At 34.5% G+C, this 21,915-nt stretch overlaps 4 protein-coding genes across 5 annotated transcripts; 2 read left to right on the top strand and 2 right to left on the bottom strand.

The window, feature by feature from the left end:
- Nucleotides 1-175: 175 nt before the first annotated feature.
- LOC140821866 (glutamine--fructose-6-phosphate aminotransferase [isomerizing] 1-like) lies at nt 176-6,347 on the top strand. Of its 2 annotated transcripts, XR_012115851.1 has the most exons (12): nt 176-556; nt 1,171-1,343; nt 1,879-1,987; nt 2,656-2,801; nt 3,068-3,232; nt 3,496-3,856; nt 4,278-4,528; nt 4,710-4,824; nt 4,910-5,165; nt 5,235-5,403; nt 5,821-5,985; nt 6,166-6,347. XR_012115851.1 is itself a non-coding variant. In XM_073182520.1 (11 exons), exons 1-11 carry the CDS (start codon nt 346-348, stop codon nt 5,902-5,904), a joined length of 2,040 nt encoding a protein of 679 aa, XP_073038621.1. In that variant the 5' UTR covers nt 176-345; the 3' UTR covers nt 5,905-6,347. The 2 variants fall into 2 exon arrangements, 1 of the variants encoding a protein (XP_073038621.1); XM_073182520.1 differs by having other exon boundaries at nt 5,821-6,347.
- A 1,634-nt stretch (nt 6,348-7,981) lies between these two features.
- On the bottom strand, nt 7,982-8,767 carry LOC140821819 (uncharacterized). The gene has a single exon (XM_073182442.1). It carries the CDS (start codon nt 8,679-8,681, stop codon nt 8,370-8,372), a length of 312 nt encoding a protein of 103 aa, XP_073038543.1. The 5' UTR covers nt 8,682-8,767; the 3' UTR covers nt 7,982-8,369.
- Nucleotides 8,768-9,948: 1,181 nt separating this feature from the next.
- On the top strand, nt 9,949-16,288 carry LOC140821812 (serine/threonine-protein kinase rio2). The gene is made up of 12 exons (XM_073182428.1): nt 9,949-10,114; nt 10,206-10,252; nt 10,385-10,455; nt 11,702-11,815; nt 11,898-12,073; nt 12,198-12,286; nt 13,243-13,360; nt 13,641-13,714; nt 13,847-13,894; nt 14,456-14,624; nt 15,412-15,537; nt 15,785-16,288. The coding sequence occupies exons 1-12, from the start codon at nt 10,031-10,033 to the stop codon at nt 16,133-16,135; spliced, it is 1,467 nt and encodes a 488-aa protein (XP_073038529.1). The 5' UTR covers nt 9,949-10,030; the 3' UTR covers nt 16,136-16,288.
- A 1,460-nt stretch (nt 16,289-17,748) lies between these two features.
- Nucleotides 17,749-19,866, bottom strand: LOC140822232 (protein TEEBE-like). The gene is given in 5 exon segments (XM_073182974.1): nt 17,749-18,037; nt 18,040-18,399; nt 18,704-18,989; nt 18,991-19,202; nt 19,788-19,866. Coding segments are annotated over 5 exon segments (1,101 nt in total). The 3' UTR covers nt 17,749-17,873.
- Between the last annotated feature and the right edge of the window lie 2,049 nt (nt 19,867-21,915).

Raw genomic sequence — 21,915 nt, 5'->3', positions numbered from 1 at the left:
ATTCAAAATTAATATTTTGGTACTAAATTTATTATTTTTTTTAAAAAAAGAATTCAACTACAATATTTGTTTTTGTAATATAAAAGTACTTTATTTTATTATTTTTTTTAAAACACTTATATAATATCTCAAAAATAAGAAAAGCCTTATTTTGAAAAAAAATCCACCATGGGTCAAGGTCAAAATAAGCTCTAAAATCCAAAAGGTTTCAGTCCATGATTTTCGTCTCTCCTTCTCAGCTTCCTTCTCCTTCCATTTTCTGCAGACATTTGCAGGAATTTGACCGATTCGACAAACCGCAGAATTTGTAGAAAAAAATCAGCAACAACGAACATTTATTTAATAATGTGTGGGATTTTCGCATATCTAAATTTCAACGTGAGTAGAGAAAGAAGTTACATCTTACAATTGCTTTTCAATGGTCTCCGCCGTTTGGAGTACAGAGGCTATGATTCCGCCGGAATTTCCATCGACGTTTCTCATGAAGCTTCCACTGTACCTCTTGTGTTTCGCCAAGAAGGCAACATTGAGACCTTAGTCAAATCTGTCTACAAAGGTGATTCCTTTTCTCGTTTCCATTTCCATTTTGTTGGGTTTAATCTTGATCATGGATTGTCGGCGATGAAATTTGGTTTTTGTTTAGGATGAAAATCATAACGACATGGGTTTTGGGTTTATTGATCTTCTATTCGTAATAATCATCGTAAGAATGTTTTTTCATATTTGCGTATGTGAGGATTCATATTGAAATTTATTGCGATTTTGCGAGTGGATTTTAGTTTCATGTTAAGGGTTTAAGTCATTTATACAATATCCCTTGTCTGATTTTCTTTTATCCTGTAATGTAGCTAAATTAACAGACGAGTAGTTGGCGTGATCACATTTTTTAACTGTTTCACATTTGGTGGGTGTATTGATAATAATACAACATAAATAAGTAAATCTGTTAAAAGTAATTCGCGGTTCGCCTAAAATATGGAAGGAAAAATGCAATCTCACTGATAAAACATTTCAGTCTATTGCCTCGGTATCTATCCATAATTTTATGGTTTTGTGGGGTGGCTGCTTAGTTGCAGTGGCTATGGTTTGGGTTTTTGTGCAAGTGAAGCTTCTTATTCACTTACCTTTTCTCCCATGTTTTGAGTGATTATTATCAGTTCATATTTTCAGAAGTTGGTGCCACAAATTTAAATTTGGAAGAATCATTCTCAACTCATGCTGGAATCGCGCACACACGCTGGGCTACACACGGGGAACCAGCTCCAAGGAATAGTCATCCTCAGACTTCTGATCTGAAGAACGAATTCTTGGTTGTTCATAATGGAGTCATAACCAATTATGAGGTTGATTTGCCTCTTTCGTCTTTTTAACTCTTCATCATATATCTTCTTTTACAGCAAACATGTATTAGATTATAATTTTTATCTGCTGCCTGGCATCCTGAAATATCTAATTTAATGGGTTTTTGGATTTTATCTCATTAATGTGTCTGTGTGTGAACAAAAAGTGAAGTGCAATTATATGTATTCATGTGGAGTAATATGTATGGTAACTTCATGCTTTCCTGCTCACATTTGCTGGAAGATTAGAAGATAGCAAGTGATAATATGGTGCTATTTAAATAACCGTTACTACTGAAGTCTGAACTTTTATTTTCAGCTTCTCCCCTTTTTTTTGGTAATTTTGTTTTATGGCTGATAAAATGAATCTCTTCTCATAGATATCAAGATGCCTTTTTTTTTTAAAATCCTTGATTTCACCGGATTTCAACATAGACTTAAGATGACTTTATTTAAATCTTGCGTGCATATTCATTTGCGTAACCTAGTATTCTATTTCTTGTCCATAATTGTAATTTTGTAATGTTGTGGTTTTTAGGTGTTGAAAGAGACACTGGTACGACATGGTTTTACCTTTGAATCTGAAACAGATACAGAAGTAATTCCAAAGCTTGCGAAGTTCATCTTTGATAATGCAAATGAAGAAGGTATCTTACCGCTGTAGTTGTGGGTCGATAATTGCTAAAACTCTAGTTCCTTTTGTTTAATGTCTCTTTTCTTCCCTCCATGCATAGTTTACTCATAAATCAAGTGCTGTGTGCACGAAAGCTGCACTTTTTTAATCAATTCAGAACATCGAAAACAACAGAGAGAAATTTAACCATATTAAAGCATACTACAAATTCAGTGGTTTAATGCATTGGAATTCAGTAATAAATAAGCAAGTTGTGCATGAATGCCTTATCTACTGCACTAACTTCACTAAAAAATACACAAGCTTCATGAACCTGAAGTGCTATAATGCTGCTTTTAAAAGGAAAAAATACTTTGGAGAGATAGAAATTGCAAATTTGGTGAGAAAACAAAGTTCTGACTATCCTGAAACAGTTGGAAAGTTAAGTGTGGCTAGCAATTCTCCCTGTTTCCTTTGTGTCTCTTGATATTTCGTGTATCTTGGTTCATGTATGATAATCCCTTATTTCCAGGGTGTTCGTTTTTGGCATATGTTTTTCCTGTTGTTTTTGGTTCTTTTTACTGGATCATATAAGAATCTAACAGGTTACTTGTTTCTCACTTTTTATGTTCTTTCTTATCTTTTTATATGAGAGTATTTGTTACTATATGAACACGAAGTTCCAATTACTATTTGGAGCAGGTGACAAGAGTATGACATTTAGTCAAGTCGTGCTTGAGGTAATGAGGCATTTGGAAGGAGCATATGCCCTTGTTTTCAAAAGCCGGCATTATCCCAATGAATTGATTGCATGCAAACGTGGCAGTCCATTGCTCCTGGGTGTAAAAGTAAGTAGTATGTTACCTCTTGTTTATGCTAAACTTTTAACATACAAAGCAAGTAGTATGTTGCCTCGTGTTGATGCATTAACGTACAATGCAAACGTGGCAGTCCACGAAAGTTATATGCATGATGAATGACAAATTATTTTAGCTTTCTATATCCAGCAGAGCCAAGCACAAGCCTGCTGTTTCTTGAAAAATGCCCATAGAAAGTAGAGGATGCAGTAACATTGATTACGTCTGTTCTGAAAATGATATTTTCATTATTTCAGGAGTTAACAGAGCAAACCAACAATGGAACATCTTTTAATGATGTGAAATATCTTTCTAGCAATGGGCAACCAAAAGAATTCTTTTTTTCGAGTGATGCAAGTGCTCTGGTGGAACACACAAAAAAGGTCTTGGTGGTTGAGGACGGAGAAGTTGTTCATCTCAAGGTACTCTAAACTGTTACCAAATTGTGATCTGTAATTAAGCTTATCACAATTGTTCCCTTAACCAATAAAATGACTTCGAGCATTTGTACCCATTGGTGCGTTATTTGACATGAATGATAACAACGAGAAGCTGATTTATTTATTTATGCTCGCTAAAAATCTATGATTTTTTTACGTACATATAATATAGAAATAAATGGAGTTGCTATTCATTTTTTAACTGAACTTAAGGGCTTCACTTCTGTTGAAATTGGTGGCTCCAGGATGGAGGTGCTTCCATTTTCAAGTTCAATCACATTAAAGGTAAACGTGGGGGAACGTTTACTAGGCTCCCTTCTATTGAACGTGCTTTATCGGTTCTAGAAATGGAGGTTGAACAAATAAATAAAGGGAAGTACAAGCATTATATGCAGAAAGAAATTCATGAGCAGCCAGAATCTCTTACAACATCAATGCGAGGAAGGCTTTTACGTGGAGGATCCTGTAAAGCCAAGAGTGTCCTTTTGGGAGGCTTAAAGGATCACCTCAAAACCATAAGGAGAAGCAGAAGGATAGTTTTCATTGGTTGTGGTACAAGTTATAATGCAGCTTTAGCTTCAAGGCCCATTTTAGAAGAACTTACTGGTTAGTTTTACTCTACTATATCTGGTAGTACTGCACATGTATTGCATGCGTCTAAATTAATTAGTATAGAATATAACTACATTTTTTAAGTATCAAAATTTAATATACTGCATCATTATTAAAGAAAGGCTATTTTAGAAAATAAAAAAATCAAGTCACTAACATAACATAACTTTACAGCTTCATACAAATGTTAGGGAGAAATATTGAGAAAAAAGACATGTCAAAGAGACCAAAATGTGGTAACATCTAGAGAACCTAAAGTACTATAGTATAGAGGAACGTTTTAAGAAACAAAATGTTGCACCAAAGAGACTAGAAGTGCTTACTCTGGGTGGCTCTTGCTTAAATATGGAGTATAGATTTCTAATGCAAATGATGAGAATCCATTCCTAAAATAATTACATTACTGGCACTGCAGGTATTCCCGTGACAATGGAGATTGCTAGTGATCTATTGGATAGACAGGGCCCCATTTACAGAGAAGATACAGCCATTTTTGTTAGTCAATCGGGTGAAACTGCTGATACTTTACTAGCATTAGAATATGCTCTTGAGAATGGTGCATTGTGTGTTGGCATCACAAATACCGTTGGTAGTGCTATTGCTCGAAATACCCACTGCGGTGTTCATGTAAATGCTGGTTGTGAGATTGGTGTAGCTAGCACCAAGGTAAACTAACTGCACGTAACCCTCATTTGATTTACGTAATAGTACAAAAACAAGTCCTGGTTCTAAGTTGTTCAGTAGTAATGATGCAGTAGTAATGACGATGAGTTTCTCAATCCTTAGACTTAGGATTAGGTCAGCTCCCTTTTATGAAGTTAGCTAATTATTTACTTTCATCAAACAGGCATACACAAGCCAAATCGTAGTCATGGTTATGTTGGCGCTTGCAATTGGAGGTGACACATTATCTAGTCAAGCAAGAAGGGAAGCTATAATAGATGGTCTATTTGAGTTGCCAAGTATGTATGCATAAACCTAGGTTGTTATCCTTCACATTTTTTGATGACTTATGTGTGTTCTAACTATGTTTTTAAGAAACTGTAGGTAAAGTAAAAGAGGTGCTGAAGCTAGATGAGGAGATGAGAGATCTTGCAAGGTTACTTATTGCCGAACAGTCTCTTCTTGTTTTTGGAAGAGGATATAATCACGCTACAGCTCTGGAAGGAGCCTTGAAGGTAAAAGAAGTGTCACTTATGCACAGTGAAGGTATGCTTGCTGGTGAAATGAAACATGGTCCATTAGCTCTAGTCGATGAGACTCTTCCTATTGTCGTTATTGCCCCCCGCGATACTTGTTTCAGGTTAGTCTTTTGTATTAAAGAAACACAATGCTTTCATTAAGAGAACTCAGTTTTTCTTCTCACGAACAGCAAACAGCAGTCAGTCATTCAGCAACTTCATGCTCGCAAGGGTCGACTTATAGTCATGTGTACTAAAGGAGATGCAGCATCTGTCTGTGTTGGTGGATCTTGCCGTGTGATTGAAGTTCCTCAAGTTGAAGACTGTCTGCAGCCTGTAATCAACATAGTTCCATTGCAGGTAATCTTGTCATTCAAACTTATATAACACCTTTTCTACCAGTGTGAGTGCATATTTTAAAATTTCATGTCTCGGAACATAACTTCGTTTATCTTTCTAATAATTACAAGTTCTAATTGAGGTTTCATTAATCTTATTGTTGGGGAACAACAATTAACTTGTTGTCGAATGGACACTATGGTATAATGATCGAAATCTGGTGTTTAGACAGTTGCACACTTGAAAAAATTTGAGCTATGCGGGTACCATTTGTTAAGCTGTTGGCATAATGAGAATCAGTGTGCGATCATATTCTTACACTACACTTGCACTTGACGGATATATCCCTTGGATGTAAATGTAAGTCAGAAAATCGAGTCTGATATGAATGGAAATTTAGCGACTCCCTTTGATTCCTGTTAGCTTTCTTTGGCTCAGCTCTTGGCGTATCACCTAACTGTTTTACGGGGATACAACGTTGATCAGCCACGGAATCTTGCAAAGAGTGTTACAACTCAGTGATGAATGCAAAGACTTTACTTGCGGTTGTATTCCTTCTGAACCTTGACAATAGCATAAAGCTGTTCTGCAATAGTTTTCCATGTTGATTCGGGTTCATCCCACTTTAGGCACTCCTTGATCACTGGGATATCGGTAGTTGGTACGTGATGTAACTAAGTGGCTTAGCTGACATTAATCCTCATGTTCACTCCTTTTTATATGTTGTGATCAAGAAACTGTTCATGGAAGGCTTTCTATTTCGTCCATTTCGACGAGGACTAGAGCATCTTCAGATTTGTGGGGGAAGTGAGTTTGGTATGTGACACAAGCCTTTCATTTTTGTTGAGCCTGTTTTGCACACTTTAAGTTCTTAAAAGCCGCAGCCACTGTTATAAAGAACGTGTACTAACGTATAACTGGTGAAATCCCATCATTTTTGTGTTCGCTGTTTAGGCATTGTTTTATGCCTGTTCTCTTTTACGGAATGCTATATTCGTACCACTTCAGTCTGTACAGTGAAGTCTGCATTTGTTATGTAGAACTCTGCTCACGGGTGTAAATGAATTGAAAATGAACCAAATATTATTTGTATTATTTTAGTTAAACTCTCGTTTAGATTATAATTAGAAAAGCTTAAAATTTTAATTAGTTTGAATTTATATTAAACTCTATATATTTGGTTTAATCTAATTATTGAGCTGTATTTTAAGCAGATAAGCTTAGTTCAATTTGTCCACACCATCAAACAAAATAATTTAATTAAGATTAGAAATGAGACTTGATATTTGCCAAATTCAACTTAGGTTCGACCATATATTCACATCACATTAGCAATCACAATCGATTTAATTAATTTGCATCCAAATACGTACATACTCATATGGGTAAAAATTTTGCTAATAAAAAATAAATGTTTTTAGTCCATTGTTTTTTCCAACCAGACAATCTTATTTCTTTATGTGACATAAATAATGAGAGATATTTAGGTTATTTAACACGCAGTAATGAATGATATGATATTAACTAAAAATAAGAATCTTGAAGTGAGGTGAAACGAGCTTTACGCTCAAGTAACTATCTAGGCACCAAATAACTACCAAGATTTTCCCAAGCAAAAGTTCAATCACACTAGTTCACCTCAGCAAATCGCTTGCCCCATTCTGCACCTTGCTCCCAAACTCTACGATATATATACGCCTTAGTACATCTTGCGTTTCAAATAGCTATGTCTATACATAGTGCATCATCTAAAAATTCGATTTCTCGGTGAATGCATAGAGAGCAACCATGAAGTAAATCGAGTCCAACGATTAGCGCAAAAATGTTTTCCCAAACTTGAAATATATTACTTTCAGTGTGACATCTAGAAAGAACTGATGGAGAACCGATTGATGATAAGAATTAGTAGAAAGATTGCAAACCCATTCAGATTGTCGACAGGATCAGAGCAATAACATTCCTGCATTAAGCACACAGTATCTAGAAAGGAAAGGCTGCTCCCATAAACCACCCAAAGCACCAGTTCTCGTGCGTCACCTCAGCCACCACTGCCGGGTAGAAATCCAGATAGTCATTTATATATAGCTTCTGCTTGTAATATACTCTTGAACCAAAAGTCCATCACCAGACAAAATCTCATTTTTGCATCATGAAACTCATTTCAGCATAGAAAGTCCCATGAAAAAAGACCAGGCAGTTTCAAACACCAATGCTCTCGATTTGTCCATAAACACGGAAACAACTACAGCAGTATTTTTCCATTCATTGTTTACAGACAAAATTCCATTCTTACAAGCAGGTTCCAATTAAAAACGCAATCTTCGCCTGAAAATTCATAGGTACTTGTGGCACTCGAGATCCAAGAAGAATTTGGATTCATGCAAAAATTGCAACTGACAACGGGAGGATAGAATACAGAGAAAACAGATAAATTCGGACACAAAAACTGGGTTTAAAGAAGGTATTAACAGTTTACATTGACTAATTTACCGCCTACGAAACAGAGAGACAGCGTTATAAAACATCCACCAGCAGTTCCTACCCAACCATAACACGCTTGTACACAAATATACATAGAAAATCCATAAAACATTCGATGATTAGAAATACTAAAGTAAATTTTAACTTGAACACATTCACACAAACATATATAATCGGGGATAAAGATAAGGCATAAAATAGTTGGGATGCAACCAACTCTTTTGGATTGTTTTCAATCGCCAGTTTCCACTACTTGTCCTCCCCTGATATAATCTCAACGAAAACGTAAATCTAGCTAGCACAAAAGTAACAAGGAGACAAAAAATCATGTCTTCTATGGTAATATTGGCCATCAGAATAAATAAACTAAATGTTCTTATACCATTCAACAAGATTCAGAAAATTTTACAAGAAGAAGTCGTTAGGAACCCAAACAAGCTCTCTATCCCCCCAAATTCCCACTCGAGCTCAACATCTAGGCTTCCGGAATGCATTCCACGAACAATTCAAAAGACAACACGAAATTGCGGTGCATCGGCGCCACTTGCCGGCAGAATCTCCCAACGGCAAGGTTCGAGTTCGTCAGATACGGGGCAAAACCCCGCCAGAGTCACCTTGTCAGCGGAAGCAGCGACAGAACCGAACTCGAACACCGATATTTCAGCGAGAAGCTGGTCGGGTTTCCGAACCTCTATCGCTCCGTTCATGCCGGGAACCTCCGAAACCGTTTTGGCGTCCGATTTGGGGGCCGGAGCTGGTTCCTCCTGCTTGCTTCCATTACCGTTTCCTTTTCCGGTGAACCACGACAGAATTCCCATGGAGATAGGGTTTTGTGTTGCAACACAAAGAAGACGCGAGTTTCGGTTGGAACCAAACAAGGTTTAGCTGAATCTCAGCAACCAAAACCGCCCATTATATGTGAACCACCCGAACCGGTCAACACCATTCACCATTTACTCATATTTCTCTATTTTATTATTATTATATTATATTATATTATATAAACGTCATAATAAAATGTATAAATGGTAATTCACGTATTAGTTATTAGGCAGCAAATATCAGATTCAAGAAGAATGAGAAAAACGAATGATCTCAAAAGTAACTAAACTGCGTTTTAAAGTTTCGTTTTTCCCCGTGTTGTGTGACCTTGCAGTCTTGCACAAATTTAGTAGGAATAACTGATAGAACCAGTTATGAACGGAATGCTTAACATGCTCAAGTCATGCGTCAAAGCACCATCTATCAAACGACTTGTGGTCACATCTTCTATAGCTTCAGTTACATTCAACAAAAATTCCCGTGGCTTAGGTACCATAATGGATGAGACCTGGTTTTCGGACCCCGAACTATGCAAAGAAATATAGGTTTTGTATCTGCATTTTATACGCGTTTTTAACTGACACCAAAACGAGATAAGAAGCACAACATATTTTGTGAACAATATCTTTTTTTAATGCGAGCATGTTACTTTCAGCAATGGTATTGACTTGCAAAGACATTAGCAAAGCAAACTGCGATGAGATATGCAGAACAAAATGGGATTGACTTGGTATTGATGAATCCCATCGGTCCTCTCTTTCAGCCAACTCTCAATGCTTCGCCTCACTTCATTTTGGACACGCATATAAGCCTCGAGACTCTTGGTCCTATTCTATCTTTGACATAATAAAATATTTACTGTTCTCTTATCTAAATAATTTTGCGGGAAAAAAACAGTAATTACCTAAATAATTCTATCTTACCTAAGTAAGCACCCTTGACCAACTTAATTATTTTTTAAAAAGTGAATCTTTACTAAAATATAGCTGAAAAGAAATATTAAAAGAAACATTCAAAATTGTGATTTATTTTTAAAAAATGGTAGAAAAATAGGAAAGTTAAAGAATGCTTGAAATTTTAATTGTCATTAAAAAATTTTGAAAAAAAAAATTGTCAAGCAATTAATTGGTCTTTGAATTATAATTATCACTTAAAAATTAAATAATTTGATTCTGAATTAAAATTAAAAATATTAACCCTTCAAAAAACAAAAAATCAAAATATTGAAGGCCCAAGTCAGGAAATATTGGGAGTACCCGAGCCCATTAGGTCACATCATTCTCGCTTAAGGGCATGTTTGGTTATGTTTTTCCTACTGATCAATTGAGCGTCGAAGTGAGAAAAGATGAAGCTGGATGTGAATGCTCTGCGATATCTCTCCAAAGATGATTTTAGGGTTCTCACCGCAGTCGAGATGGGCATGCGCAATGTTTGTTTCTTTTTCATATCAACTTTTTTTCACTTGCTAAGATTGATTTTTTGTTTAATTTTAATTGAGGGTTTTGTTTTTACTGGTTCAGCATGAAATTGTGCCATCAGAGTTGATAGACCGAATCGCGTCCCTCAAGTGAGTGACTTTTGTTTAAAGTTTTTTATTGTTTTGATATGTCCAAGATTGTTGTTTGATATGTCAAAGATTACTTTTATTTTACCATTTTTTTACCTCCTAATCTGAGTTTATGTATGTATTCTCTTATAGGCATGGGGGTACTTATAAAGTTTTGAAGAATTTGCTGAAGCATAAACTATTGCATCACGACTCTTCCAAATGTTTGTACCTTCCTCCTTTTTTCCTTTCGTTCTTTGTGTCTTTAGGCATTTTGAAGGTTATTATTGTTCTATTTGTTGGTACAGTTTTCGACAATAGTATCACTACATGTAGTTGCCTGCAGATCTTCTGTTCACGCAAATAAGAATTATATGAAGTCGAAGTTAATATTTTAATAAGAATGCATACGATTACTCTGTTTGGGAAGAAAAATCAGATTTTTAAGCTTTATTTACGGAATGGATTTGGGGACATTCTTTTGAGAGAATACAGCTTTGAGGATTGTTGATAATGCCGACTAAGTTGTTCTTCGGGCATGGATCTTGGGGTGGCATGCTCGTGGAATTTGAAAAACCTTAGGAATGTGGTGTCGGTTACTAGAATGCTCAATGGGGATGCTATGGCAATTGAGATTTAGCAGGAAGTTCATATATTTTTGGGATTATCTTGATGATAGATATCGAATCCGTGGATGTTTCCTTATTCTTTATTTCTCATGCATTTGTTAGCTCATTTTAGCAGAGACTAGGTCACTGGGAATTCCATCTGGTTTATTGTCAAATCAAATGGGAGAATAGAAGACAGTTAGAATGGTATCGTGCTAGACATAACGCTTCTTGTTGCCTCAAATAAGATCCATGGATTCTACTTTTGATTCTACTTCATGAAAAGTTTCTTGGAAGTGAATTCCCCAATCGGGTTGCTTTTGTTGTTTAATTGAGTCAAAAGGAGTTATGCTTCTTAGTAATGATTTTAGGAAGAGAACAAATGTTCATCAGCTATGGTGATTTATACAAAAGAAAGACGTGAAAAATCAGAAGATGCACAATGGCTTTTTCTATTTCAGATGGTTTTTCAGTATGAGTGTGTACTCTATCTCTGCCAAGTAATGAACCGTGTATTAAACTTTCTGATGGTTCCTTGTATGCAGAATAAGTTCATTTGTTAGAATATGAAATTTTCTATGTAGAAAGGGAACAGAGCATAAATATTGATATTGACTCTCTTTTTTTTGGTTGGAGTGTGGGAGAGAGTGAAGAGAGTCTCTGGTGGGTAGGAGACCATGTCTCCAGATTGAAAGTCCTTTGCTCTTACATGGATGTTTTGGTTCAAAAGCTTTGTCCCTAAATGTTACTGTTGGATAAACTTTCTAGATGATTTACAGAGGCTAAATTAATCAGCATGTTATTTACTTTTTCCTTCAATAAAATATTAAAATCTGATTCTACAGAGTTGTATCTTGGGCAGATGATGGCTTCCGGCTCACTTACTTGGGCTATGATTTTCTCGCCATAAAGACATTGGTTAATCGTGGAGTCTTTGATGCTGTTGGCCGTCAAATTGGTGTGGGGAAGGAGTCTGGTATATTTAACTCGCACTCTATTTAAGTTTTACTGTTTCCCTAGTTTTATCACTAACAAAATTTTTATCCCCTTATGTTAAGATATATTTGAGGTTGCTACAGAAGATGGTACAATTCTTGTAATGAAGTTACACAGGCTTGGCAGGACTTCATTTAGGGCAGTCAAGTCGAAACGTGATTACTTAAGACATCGAAGTAGCTATAATTGGCTGTACTTGTCACGATTAGCTGCTCTCAAAGAATTCGCCTTTATGAAGGTTTGCTTATACTTAATTATCATTTTAATTTCCATTTAGTTCTTTTGTTGGAAGAAACAATTAATGTTCTGCGTCTGCCATTCGCATTGAGATAGTTTTGTTTGCTTTGTACCATTCTCCGTAGGCTTTGGATGAACACGGCTTTCCCGTTCCACATGCTGTGGATTGCAATCGGCACTGTGTTATCATGTCACGCATCCATGGTTATCCACTGTAAGTGTTATCTTGTAATGACCATATGATGTGTTGAGAAATTTTTTTTCTGGATCGCCACCATGAAAATTGATGTTTTGATGCCAGATGTTCTAATTTCATGTTGTCTCCAAATGAGAAAGGGGACAAAATACACATTTCTTGTTCTCTCTGGTTATAATTCCATCTTAAAAGAAACATAAATTATATGTTGCCAGTTATAGCATAAACTTTGTTCTCTGGAGGTGACTCAACTATAGCTGAAAGAGTATATAATGCAGCTCTGGGGAAGGAAATATGGATTAAGTTTGTGGCTATTTGTGGGAATTCCATTAATTTTCAGCGGAATTGACCAGAGATATAATAAACTGGACCAAGGATGTTGTGACTATGTGATTTATTGTGGCTGATTACTTCCATTGAAATATGGAGTTGAACTACTTGATTTAATCCTGAAATCAGATAGTAAAGGCGTGAATGGACGGTGATACAACTTACAAATAAACTCTAGTTTTTAGAATTTTGTTTTCAAACTTTATTGTTGTACTCGATGAATTGGAACTTGATATCTCTTTGCGTTTCCAAATAACTATGGATCTGATCAACGAAATGGCATGTAATCATGGTAGTTTATGTTTTTTTTGGCTAATTATCCAAATTGAAAAGGCCAGCTCACCTAAGTGTTCTTAGTTTGTATAAATTTGTAGGCAACTTTGTTGTGTACCCGGTCAACTAGAACTCGAATTTAATGATTTGGAACGTCTATCCCGCCTAAATGTTCTTTATTTGTAGCATATGCTGATTAATTTCCCTCGATATGTGGCATAATGTTTTCATTCTCTCATTGTTTTTGAAATTATGCTCTTTAATTAAGAAAGAAAATCAGTGTCATCTGTCAGTTTACTCCTTTTCAATCACTTTTAAGGAATTGGTGATGTGTTCGATTAGAGCTGTCTATATGATCCTGTTTCATACAGTGTACAGGTCAAACAATTTCAAAATCCAGACACGGTTTTTGAAACAATCCTCGGTCTCATTGTGCGCTTAGCAGAACACGGGCTAATTCACTGTGATTTCAATGAATTCAACATTATGGTAAGTAATGCAGGGCTTTCAGCGCACATTTCCTTTTTATATTTTTAATTCAACATAGTGGACCTGGAGATTATATTTTAAATTCTGCAAAATTTATTTCCTTTGTTTATTGATTTATCTTAAACCAATGTGTTTCTCTGGCTTGAGTTACCTCATTTTTTTGTTCGTTTTGCTTTTTCTTAATTATAAACTCGATGGTCTTTAAGGTATAATCACCGCATTCTATTACATGTTTACGTTATGCACGCTATCTAATTTTTTTTTGATGTTTTGTTTTTAGGTTGACGACGATGAGAAAGTCACTATGATTGATTTTCCTCAAATGGTTTCGGTTTCTCATCGAAATGCGGAGATGTATAACGTTTTACCGTTTACACTACCTCTTTGTGCATTTTTTTTGTTAACTTAAGGATGCTAATTACAACGCATATTGTCATGGGCACATGTTAGATGGAGATTTAATTTCCTTCTTTTTTTTTCCTTCAGGTACTTTGACCGTGATATTGAATGTATTTTTAAGTTCTTTGGAAAGAGGTCAGTGGATAATTTTCAAAAGCTAATATCTGAGTTCTAACACTGAAATTATATAAATGCACTATCATATTACTTGCATAGCAACTAAATTTTCTAGATACCGATTATTCTGTAGTAACTCAATGCCTTTTCATGTAATTTCAATGTGAAAGGGTACATTATTCTTTGTTTGTTCTAAACTCTTATTTTATTGACCGTGAACCATATAATTGATCCTTCTAATGAGATAAAAAAAGCTTGGGGAACCCCATCAAAATCAAATGAAGGAATAATCAAGCAAGTGTGTTGCCTTCGGTATAAGGAAATGTAATACCAAATCTTGCTGCATACAAATACATTTTTTCCCCATATCTTGAGATTTTTTAGGGTACACACAAAGAATTCTTTAATTTATTTGTGTAAGTCATGATTAAGTGCACTTCGTGCCAAGTTCTCTGTGATAATGTGTTGTGATTAGAATGTTTATTCTTTCATATGGGCGCCATTTACCGCATGCATCCTCATGGCCAATCTCATCAATTATCTTACTTATGTTATCTACATTATGGTATTTTCCATTAGGTTCAATCTCTCTTTTGATGAAACTGAAGATGCAAATGACGATTTAGAGGTGGACTTAGATGAAGGTTGCCGGCCTCACTTTTCAGACATAAAGAAAGTTTCAGGATTCCTGGACAAGGAACTTGAAGCCAGTGGTTTTACTAGGAAGGTTCAAGATGACATTGAGAAGGTGCTAAAATCTCTCCTTGGCAATTGATTTTTATTTCTCCTTTTAAATTTTGAATTAATTATTGATCTGTGGCAACATTGCATCTTCTAATATGCTGTATCAAAGGCCATCACCAGAGCTGAACCTCAATGGCTCAGTTCTCTCTAATTATCGAAGTTCTTGTGAGTTCAAGTGACCATGTCTATTCCAAATATCTCATTTGAGATCCCACTTTCATTATGCATGATTAATATTCATTAGTTATGTCATATGTGATAACTGGGGCTTTTTTCAGATTCAACCTGTTTTATTGAAATAGATTTATGACACCCTGCATTATGATGTTTATATTTATATACTCTAGGGAATGAAGAAGCTTGTTCCATTAAAGAACTACGTCTCTTTTACCGGACTAGGATCATGTCTAGTAAAGAACTACATTTCTTTTATCGGGTTAGGGTCTTGTCTAGTTTTTTTGTCATAAGTGGATTACTAGTCCGCTTATTGTAATTAAAAGCTATTAAGTATTTGATAATATATCGTTTCTTTTTCCTTTTTCAAAACGAACTACATTTCTATCATGCGCTAGAGTTGTTTTTACGAGGAGAAAATGGAAGTAAATCGACTTTTGATCTAATATAGCAGGATCTTGATTCATTTAAATATAGGTAGCTGAATATATGATTTTGATATGTTTTTCCTTGTGTACTTGCGCTCTTAAATGGTTAATTGATATTTAATGATCTTTGGTATTGATATTTTAAGTTATGGCTGCTGTAAAACTTCTGGTCTCTGCTGTTGTTTATAGTTCATTGTCGTGGATTCTGAGAAGGATTCAAGTTCAGATTCTGAGGGAATCGATGATGGAGACACCATCAAAGGGGCTGGTGAAGGAAGCTTATCGAATTTTGAGTCCTTGTGCTCGATTGGACAGGTTATTCTTCACTTATTTATATATTGAATTTGGATCCTCATTTCTACCGCTTTAGGTTTGTTGTAAATATTAAGAAACGTTAAATAAATAGAAGAAAAATTAAGAAATGTGATGACGGAAGTTGACGATTAATATTTAGCTTTGTTTCTGATTAAGATCAATATATCAAGATTTTTTTTTTTGAAGAAGGCTATCATGATTTTATCGGTCGTTCACTGTGCAGATTAACCAAAAATCTTGTTTGCAGGAAAGAGATCTTAAACTTGGCTGCAGTCAAGATACTTACAAGGAAAATAGCCAAATTGAACACGAGCCTAGGGAAGATGGACCGGCCAAGACCGAGAATGATGCTAGGATTGAAACACAAGCTGGATGTGATTCTGGTTCTGAAGAAGAAGAAGAAGAAGAAGAAGAAGAAAAAGAAGAGAATGATAGCAAAAACCCAGAACTGATAAAACGTCTGAATAAACAACGAAAACATGCAATTCAATCGGCTCGTGGGAGAAGGAAGGTTATAACTTCAAGAAACACTTACAAAGACAAAGGTGGGAGGTCCTCTCATAATTCAAAGATCCAGAAGCAGCTAAGCAGCTGGTGAAACAATTTGATTGTAGCTAGTGTATTTACTATACACAGACAGCGTCTTTTGCTTGTGAGTTTTAAGCTAGAAGTAAATCACTTGCATTTTTTATATGTGGATTTTATTATCAATATTTTAGATTTATGTATAAAAAGAAACTATTTTGTTTGAGCCCTTAGGACGAGATTGAAATTATGATCTCACTTGCCCCATTTCTGATAACAAAACTTGCCATGGATCAGAGGGTTAATAACACACACTTGTGAAAAGTAACTGCATAATATTGTAAAAAAAATATCAAGCTCTTTCTGGACACGTATTTTAAACTACTTTTTGATATTTTAGAAGTAAAAAAATTGAAGTATGTGACTTGTAAAAAGTTTATGAAAATGTTTTTTAAAAATTATTTTCTAATTATAGTTTTTAAAGAATAATTGAGAGATAATTTTTATGTTTTTAAAATAAAAAAATCAGTTAAAGGGGTACTAAATCACAAAAAAGTTAAAATTAAAATAATATCTGTTTAATAAAATTTTACCAAAAGATCAAAAAGGGGAAAAATAATAATTTGTTATGCAACGTGGTCCAAGACTCCGGCTTCTTCATAAATTAAATACCTGACTCCTTGTTAATTTTTTTTATAAAATATATATGTTTTTTATTATGTAACATCATTATAATTATTAGTAAAATATATGCAACTTGATTTTTTTTTTTAAATAGTGTTATAAATTATAAATATTACAAATAAATGTTCTTTTATTAAAAAAACAACTAAAAATTTTAAAAGGTGAGACCCCGGCTCTTCAAATTTTTTGAAGGACATATGGTCTTAGACACGGGACAAAATCTTTAATTATATTTAGTGTTCTAAACCGTACTATATTTCATTCAAACAAGTCATGCTTGCTTAAATCATTAAAAATTAAACGCACTAAAAACTATATGTGAACATAATACAATTAATCGTTGATAAAATATTTGATTCATCTACTTTTATATATAAAAAATTGACAATAAAATGTATCTCAATGTTTTTAAATGAGTAAAATAATATATTTATGATTTTTTTTAATTAAAAAATGAATAAAATGTATTTTTAGTAATTTACTTTATTTTCTTCATGCATGATGTTTAGTGCCTTTATTTTTTTAATAATTTTTCTAAACGATACTTGTTTGAACAAAATATAACATGGTTCGAAGTATTAAATAAAGTTGAGAATTTCGTCTCTTTGGACACTGCTTTATTATAATTTGTTAAAAATTTATTTTTTTATTTCACTACTTTTTAAATCATATATAGTCAATAGTTATTTTCAAGCATGTTACCAGGGCGAGTTCTATTTTTCCCAAACCCAAACCACAAGATTTTCCTAATTCACTGAAATTTCGAGGACACGTGAAATATGTAAATCCCAGTCATGTATTACATCGAGATCAAACCTGTTGATGTTGCTGTGCTTTTGTGTAGATTCCTATTGTTGGTTCTTCTTTCTTTTTTTTTTTGGGGGGGTGCTTCCGAGTATGATAACATTCATATAAATACTACTCGACTTCATTTTTTCCAGAAACGATACGGATTTAGATTCAGAAACGAATGTGGAAAAAGACATGAAGGCACGGAAGACGGGCAAAAAAAGCATGCTACATAGTGGATCATCCTCGGCCTGCATCTCTTATGTTAATGAAGAACAAAAATCTTCATAGTTTGTGCAAATACAGACACGCGATACTAGAACCCCATTACATATATATTAAATCTTAGAAGCTGGAAAAACGCGAACTTCATCAAGAACTGGGCCGCAAAGGGTTCCAAAGTCATCGAACTTTGTATGATAATACGAGCTGAAAAATGTTAATCTGGTCCGGTTCAAAATAGCCGTGAACTGGAAATCGTAGGTCTTGAACTTCCCTTTCCTTCTGATTGGAAGGGAGCTTTCATGGAAGATTTGGCAGCAAATGCTTCGACCAACATGGATCCGTGGCACCCATTCTTTGCATCGCCAACAGAGAAGGTGAGAGTGTAGACCTTTTTGGGAACTGTTCTGATTACTTGTGCAATGGCACTCTCTCTTCCTGCTAGAAGTTCCACCGCAGCTTGTCCGAATGGGACGTTGAAATGCTTGGAATCTATGAACTTCACAGCCTTGAGCGACTCAATGATCCAGCCAGGAAGTGGGGAGGTGACATCTTCTTGCTTGGGCGGAAGGAGGACGCCATTTGAAGAGTTGATCAAAAGACGAGGACCCTCCTCAAAGCCATGATTCTTAACGAGGTTAGCTGCAGAAAATTACAGAGGGCATTATAACTCGAGCACTAATCCAAGAGAACTAACATCCAACTCGATAATAAAGATTTACAGTCTAATTTCAGTCAAACTGAAGCAAGAGTGCTGTTTTTTTTCTCCACATTAGGTGCCAAGATCGAGCTTGCACAATAAATTTCGAACTCGAACTTGAATTATGAATACCAGACATTTTAGCCTGATTGGATGATTTTGAACTCTAATTGTAATAATTTCAACCGCTCAGCATATATGAATTTAGATTCAAGAAATAAATAACTAGAATTCGAGAAATATAACCTTTAGTGAAGCCTGGAGGAGAAAGCTCTTTAATGGCAACAACATCCAACAAAGGGCCACAAGCTGGATTCTCCTGTTTCCCAGGATTCTCAAAAGACAACTTAACGAAATTGGAATTAGCCCTGAATCCCCAGCCATATATATCACCACCATTACTAGCATACAGAGTTTGCAAGGGAAGATCCCCTGTTTGAGGGTACACAGAAACTCTCAACACCTCCTCTTGTGCGCAAGTTCTTGATGCACCAAATGTGAGCGCATAAAACGAGCCATTTTTTACAGGGATAGGTTTGGGATATCGAGGCCTCGTTCCCAAGGCGCACGGCATGAATGCCGTGAGCAACAGCGAAGTACATCCCTCCAGGCTGCGGACCGCCGGAGATGTACTCAACCAGGCCATTGATTTCCCATTTTGGGAGTGAGAATTTGCCTTTCAGGACAGTTTTGTTGATATCAGTTGGCTTTGGTGTTTCCTCAAAGTTGCCATTAGGGAGGAGTCCTGGAACAACGTCAAAAAATGGATTTTAAGCTTGAGTATAATCATTTTTTTACCTATTTCTTGAACCAGGTACATAAATAAGTGTTCGTTGGAGAGGAAAAAAAATTGATTTTGAGCTCGCCAAGCTCAAAATAAAGTAGGAGGAGCTTAGGCAGCTGGCTAATTGTCTCAGTTTTAGATTCATATTATCCTGAACAGTGGCTGTCATGAGATTTATATATGTAATTAATGCTACTTACCATACATATCATAACACTGATATTTCATACTTCAAAAATTAATTCAAACAAGTGAACCTATTCCAGCACTAAGCTGAGTTCGAACTCAAGAAAACCGCTCCACTGACCACTCACCTTAACACACCAACTTAGAATCATTAGAAAAGGCCAAAAATAAGAGATTCGAAGCTCTATCCATCCAACAAAGCATATCCCATTAGATACCGATGAGTGAGATTTCAAAAAGATCACATCTTTTGAACGAAATGTTCATTTTAAGAATGGTCAAGAACAATGCAGTATCAAAGATCTACATCTATACAAACACATCGGACTCAAAAATACAAACGGAAGTAGTTAGGCATACCTTCTGAAGGAGGTGGTGGGACAAGAGCAGAAACTGTGTAGAGAAAGTAGAGAGTAAACAAGAAGTGAAATTTCACCATTTTTGCCCACAGAAAGCACGATAAAGAAATGCAGAGGAAGCAGAACCGGTCTCGTACAATGCCTCAAGGACTGTAGTTATAGAGCTAGCTTGTGAAGATGGTCGAATGCGTTATGTACACGTGTTCACTACATTTGACGTTAATATATAAAAACTTTATATATATATATATATATATAACCAAATCAGGTAACATTATATGGTGAACTACATAACACCGAGGCCTTCGAGATTAGATAAAGAAACAAAGTCTTTAGCTAATGTATGAACAACGTTTGTTGATCTTCTAATAAAAACAAAAAAACAAATTGGATATTCAAAGCTAATTAATTTAGTTCTTTATTTTTCGAAAGAAAAAACTAATTCTTGAATCTGAATGGGTGATGCAGTAGAGCGATGGTCTGTCTGTTTTAGAAATCAGAGCCAACCTTTCTCCTTGATCAATGCAATATTTTATGGGTAATTTTCCCAAATAGACCAAAAGAGACATATTTCCACCTTTTTTTATGATTTCACATGTTCTCATCGAAGACTGAAACAAACAAAAAAATTAATAATGAATGTGCATGTGCATAGGAGGACTTGAGGGGTTCCATTTTTGATCTGATATTTGTTGATTTATATTCTCTTTTGCTTTGCAAAAATATAGTAGGTATTTTGTGAGACGGTCTGACGGATCTTTATCTGTGAGACGAATCAACCCTACCTATATTCACAATAAAAAATAATACTTTTATAAAATGTAATACTTTTTCATGAATAACCTAAATAGATATCCGTCTCACAAAATACGATTCGTGAGACCGTCTCACACAATTTTTTGTCTCAAAAATTAGGGAATTTTTGGTATTGTATTTTTATCTTTTTTTGTGATCCTATGTTGTTGCACTATCTTTGTTTTCTTTTTCGATTTTAGATTTTTTAGATTTGACGTAGAATCGATATGTGCAGTGTCACTGCTACATCGATAGTTCCAATAAAAAAATAAAAGACACAAAATTACAAAAATTGAAAGATAGATATATTAAAACATAAATTTGATAACATGGGTGACTAAAAGTGTAATAAATAAATGTATTTTTTCAACTTATATTTCGTTTGTAAATACTAGAATTCATAATATATTTCACACGAACATTGTGCTGGTAAACTGGTATTTTTTTATTTTATGAAAAAATCTTATTATAATTTAAATTGACGAATTCTTAATTCTAATTGACATGAAAATATATAATTCATTTCGAAATGATGACAAATTATGGACAACAAATCAATGATGCATGTGATGATTATAAATGAAATGTAAATATTAACGCGTTATATTAAAGTCGCATAATTGTTAATAAATTACCTGTCGAAAGGAAATCTGCTCGGCAGCACCACTGAATTTATTGTGCAATCAATGAATTAATGTGTTTTGTATATATATTATTATTATTGGGCAAAATAATAATAATAATAATAATAATAATAATGTGTGTGTAATAAATGTTCGTTACTATATATGACCTAAATTTGTTTATATATATATATAAAAGATGTGTATTATCATTGCATCATAAATATAAATAAGAGAGTATCCAACTCGATTTTGGATTAATATGAACTTAACATGATTTCAGAAATTAAATCATATCAAGTTTCAATTTCTGGAGAAAACACTTACGAAAACATATGTGACATTACATATTTTTAGAAAAAGTAGGTCTCTCCTGGTATGGAATCACAAATCTTTATTTATGAGATGACCCAAATAAGTGATCCGTCTCATAAAATACGACTCGTGAGACCATCACACACAAGTTTTTAACTTTTTGAAAAATGGCAGAACTATAATTTCTTTGGGTTTAAGTAGTTTAACAACAAGGACAAATTGTATTTACCATTCTGAAAATATAATTATTATTAAAAATCTACATTGATTATGTATATATAAAAACAGAGTTTTCAGTTAAATTAGTAAAATTTCATCAAAATACATTTGCTAAAAATTGAAATAATTATATCATAAGTATTCGCGTAATATATTAAATATTTAATAATAAATATT

Source organism: Primulina eburnea, unplaced genomic scaffold, assembly GCF_022965805.1.
Source record: "Primulina eburnea isolate SZY01 unplaced genomic scaffold, ASM2296580v1 ctg739_ERROPOS11973397, whole genome shotgun sequence".
NCBI lineage: Eukaryota > Viridiplantae > Streptophyta > Magnoliopsida > Lamiales > Gesneriaceae > Primulina > Primulina eburnea.
The sequence above is the reverse complement of the archived record's forward strand: the minus strand, read 5'-3'. Positions and strand labels throughout refer to the sequence as shown.

Excerpts from the sequence above, each read along its gene's own strand:
- LOC140821866 (XM_073182520.1), top strand. The coding sequence starts at position 346 with ATGTGTGGGATTTTCGCATATCTAAATTTCAACGTGAGTAGAGAAAGA. Across the intron at positions 557-1,170 it reads AGTCAAATCTGTCTACAAAG|AAGTTGGTGCCACAAATTTA; the intron begins GTGATTCCTTTT and ends TCATATTTTCAG. Across the intron at positions 3,233-3,495 it reads GAGAAGTTGTTCATCTCAAG|GATGGAGGTGCTTCCATTTT; the intron begins GTACTCTAAACT and ends TGGTGGCTCCAG.
- LOC140821819 (XM_073182442.1), bottom strand. The coding sequence starts at position 8,681 with ATGGGAATTCTGTCGTGGTTCACCGGAAAAGGAAACGGTAATGGAAGC.
- LOC140821812 (XM_073182428.1), top strand. The coding sequence starts at position 10,031 with ATGAAGCTGGATGTGAATGCTCTGCGATATCTCTCCAAAGATGATTTT. Across the intron at positions 13,361-13,640 it reads TCAATGAATTCAACATTATG|GTTGACGACGATGAGAAAGT; the intron begins GTAAGTAATGCA and ends TTTTGTTTTTAG. Across the intron at positions 15,538-15,784 it reads CCTTGTGCTCGATTGGACAG|GAAAGAGATCTTAAACTTGG; the intron begins GTTATTCTTCAC and ends TCTTGTTTGCAG.